This window comes from Papaver somniferum, chromosome 3 (genome assembly GCF_003573695.1).
Source record: "Papaver somniferum cultivar HN1 chromosome 3, ASM357369v1, whole genome shotgun sequence".
Taxonomy (NCBI): Eukaryota; Viridiplantae; Streptophyta; class Magnoliopsida; order Ranunculales; family Papaveraceae; genus Papaver; species Papaver somniferum.
The window spans coordinates 173,887,397-173,891,282 of record NC_039360.1 but is presented as its reverse complement, the minus strand read 5'-3'; the positions used below and the strand labels follow the sequence as shown (position 1 = coordinate 173,891,282).

Genomic DNA, 3,886 nt, shown 5'->3' with positions numbered 1-3,886 from the left:
AGTACGTTATAATTTCCATAAGGGTCAATTAGAGAATGGGTATTGAGAGTGAAAGTAGAGAGATTTATGGTTGGAAGATCCCCCAATTTGGTGATATGGGTGCAAAGAGTAGCATAATCAGGTTCTGAAGTATCAGATTGATTAGGGATTACCACAATACTAGCCAGAGAGGAGCTACTAGCTCTAGTACGCTTTCTCAGGTCTGATCTTGGATTGATTTTCCTTTTAAGATTATACAAGGCATCATGCTCAGTTGTAGCAGAAATAACTTCTTCACGAGTTACAGTAGTTGGGTTTGTCGGCAGCGCCGCTGTTTTGAATCTTCTATATGAGTTGGTAGTTTGGATCAGACCCCGATTGACTGATTCAGGCAGCGTTTTTGTGGTATCAACAGTGACATTTTCGGTTGTAGTTTGCTTGAAAATGATTGGAATCCCATTGTTCAAATTAGAAGGACATTGTTGAACAAGCCCAATATCAAAGATTTTCAAAGCTGTAGACCGGTTAACAAACAGAACCATCTGAAAACTATCAAAAACATTCTGGGAGATATTATCAGCTTGTTGAACTGGAGCTTTACCTTTGCTTTTCAGGTTTTCTTGATCAGGAGTATCATCAACTTGATTCGCATGTGCTACTTCAATTGGAGACATAATAGAATCTTGTATAACCAAGTTAGATAACGGTTGGGATGATTGGTTATCTTGTTTTCTTGGCATCATTAACCTTGATACTGCTGGGAGATTGTAGTTTGAATTGGATGTTGCCGCCTGTTAGATTAACTTTTATTTTGCTTTCCAAGCTGTACAGTTAGCATCTTTGTGGTCAAGAACTCTGTAGGAGGTACAAAAGTATCTAGGGACTTTGTGATATATGCATTCAATCAAGAAAGAATGGTCTCTTCCTGTTGTGAAAAGAGGGATACCAGTTGGTAGAGCTTTTTGAACACAGACACGAATACAAACTTTGACATTCTTCTTGAGGGGATGATTTCTATATGGTGTTTGTGCCTCTATTAATTCTCCCATCTTGATGGTCATCTGTTGAAGATCTTCAAATTCAGTACATTCCTTTTGGATGTTGCATAATATGAGCCAAAAAAGTTCTTCAGTAAAAGAAATTTGATGGTTTGGCGACCAACCATTTGTTGGAACAACTTTGAGAACCATTAGATAACCACAAGCAAACCAGGGTCTTTGAGAATTGATTCTATTGAAATCAGTTTTAACAAGAAAATGAATAAGAACTTTATTTCTCAATCCATTGAAGGTAGAAACAGTAGGTAAATGAGATAGAAGCCATTGGTTGCAGATATAGTAGCGGATTGAAGAAGTTGGAATAAGTGTTTCACTACAGACATATCCAACCATGCACCACTTCCAATTGTTATCATCTTCAGCCAATATAACTCTTTTATCAATATAAACTGGTTCAGAAAGTGTTGAGGGTAGTTTTAGTTTATCAGCCATTTGTGTAGTAAGGTTTTGAATTTCAATATTATCAGAGTTGTGAGAGGGTTGAGTTGGGGATGTATCCATATAGGTAACAATGGAGATGAGGATTAGAAGGGTGTTATCAGAAATTTTGAATTGGCTTGGTGTTAAAATAATGATATGGATGAGAAAGATTCTTCTGTGGGTGCATGTATGATATAGTTCTATCAGACCAATGTATATTTGGAATGTAGATGTACCATCCCACTCTCTTTGAACCTTAAAGAGAGAATTCTGACTGGGTTGAATTTGTTTAGCAGAAATGTAGGTGTTGGAAAGGTTTGATTTTGTGATTTTCCAAATTTTTGGGTTCAAACAAAGAATCCTTTACTGAGATAGGACAAACTTTAGAATCTATCAAATGCAGGATAGATTGGGACCCTGGCTTGCTTCTCACGTGGTATTTATACTTGAAGTCCAGGCACAAATTTGTCATAGACAAATAAATTATCTTATTTTCACATACGTCATATGCTTTTGTAAGCATGGAGGTTGGTGAACATTTAAGAGCTTTGGCATTACACGAACTGTATCCACGTTGGTTGTACACTTCTGTCCAAGTGCAATCAACACATTAGTATCGGGTAGAAAAATTTGAGTAGAGTAAAGAAATTTGGTATAGGGTAAAGAAATTTGAGTAGGTTAAGGAAAGTGATTATTATGGTTGTTAAATGGTTTATTAATGATGATGATGATAATGAAGGCTTGGGTAATATGGTGTGGCTTAGGTGGATTGACTCGGTTCATAATCAACTTGTACTTGATACTCCAAATAAAAGTAGTGCCTCCCAACAGGTGCTTCTTACTTTGAATCTGCATAAAACATAGAGTTTTAATTAGTACCCAACAAAGCTGTTCAACGTTAAGAGGTCTAATTAGTCTACTTTTAACAGTGTATTCATTAGAATTAAAGGATAGGAAAACGTATAGGTTTAGACTTTGAGAATAGGGTATAGTGGAGAAATGATGGGAACTGGAGCGTTGCGCATGGCATTGAAGAGGCGTGAATCTCCAAGTGACAAGATGGTTAACCAAGAGCCATAAATATCCATTTATGACTAATTTACCTTCTCTAAGCTAGGAGGGTGAATAATCCTAGAATTATACCAAAATAAGATAAATACAGAATCAGAGAGAAATATGTTGAGAAAAATGGACGGAGTTGCTTCAAGTTCCAGCGGAGGTATGAATACCGGTGAATCATCTGATTCAGCATCCATGCGACATGAAAAACTTGCAATGAAGCTTTAACCAGTATTGAGGTGGAAAGATTGATTGATTGATTATGCAAATCAGGAGAAAGATAAGAAGAAAGCACAAGAAGAGAAAGATGAGTTCGACAGATTAAGAATAGAGAATGATGAAGAATTTCAACTCTGGTTAATGAAGAAGGATGTTGTTGAGACACGTCGACACTGTCAGAGGATTCAGAGAAGAGGTGCATGGAAGCCTTCGTGGGGGAAGGCTCGAAGCATGACAGAAAGTGACAGTGAAGATGAAGAGAAGAAGAAATTGTGTAATGCAGAGTATGATGATAGTAATGGTAGTTCAGAGAAGAGGAAGAGGAAGACAAAAAATTTGGAGAAGAAGAAGAAGAAGAGACAGGAGTATGAAGAGGCCCAGTATAAGGAATATCTAGCACAGAAGACCTACAATCCTCGGAAGTTTGCAAAGACCATGTCGGAACCGTTAAATTTCGATTCAGATGGGAAGGAAATTGAAGGTTTAGATGTTGATGGAAATCATATGGTAGTTGGTTCTCCAGTGCATGGTAGTGTTGTTGGGGATAACATTGGAGATGATGAGGATAAAGATGAAGATGAAGATCTCCAGGGTCCTTACGCCACTTCTGATGAGGATGATGGAACCACTCCTTATTATGAGTTAGATGAATTGAACTAAGAAAGTGAGGATAAATCTGATACATATTCGGATTAGTCATCCCTACAATACCATTAATTCCTCTAGATCTAGATTGTTTTAACTTTCTTATGCATCTTCGTGAAAATTTGCGAGGAAATTGATGGTATTTGAAGTCACTGAAGAAGTGTCTGGAGAAGGGGGTTTCAATATTTGACATCTGGTGGTAAGATCTTTTATGCTGCTTTTTTTGATTTGTGTTTGAAGTTTTTTTGTGAATCACGGTATGGGTATGAAAATCAGAAGTTTTTTTGGAGAAACAACTTGAGGAGTTGCAGAGATGGTGTATTCAGAAGTTGTTTTATGGTTCTGACTGGGAATAACATCTAGCAGTGGAAGGTTACATCCTTGGTTTTTCGAAGTACAAAGGGTCTGTAAATGCACTTGTTTATGGGTGAAAATCGTTTCTGCTGATTTTCGTAATTTCGGTGGATGAATGAGAAACGGATCTAAAACCTAAACAAATGTACTGC

The 3,886-nt window shown here is 37.2% G+C and overlaps 1 protein-coding gene across 1 annotated transcript; it reads left to right on the top strand.

The window, feature by feature from the left end:
* Positions 1-2,876: 2,876 nt before the first annotated feature.
* Positions 2,877-3,395, top strand: LOC113360354 (prothymosin alpha-A-like). Its single transcript, XM_026603869.1, has 2 exons — positions 2,877-3,036; positions 3,199-3,395. The coding sequence occupies exons 1-2, from the start codon at positions 2,877-2,879 to the stop codon at positions 3,393-3,395; spliced, it is 357 nt and encodes a 118-aa protein (XP_026459654.1).
* The last annotated feature ends 491 nt before the right edge of the window (positions 3,396-3,886 follow it).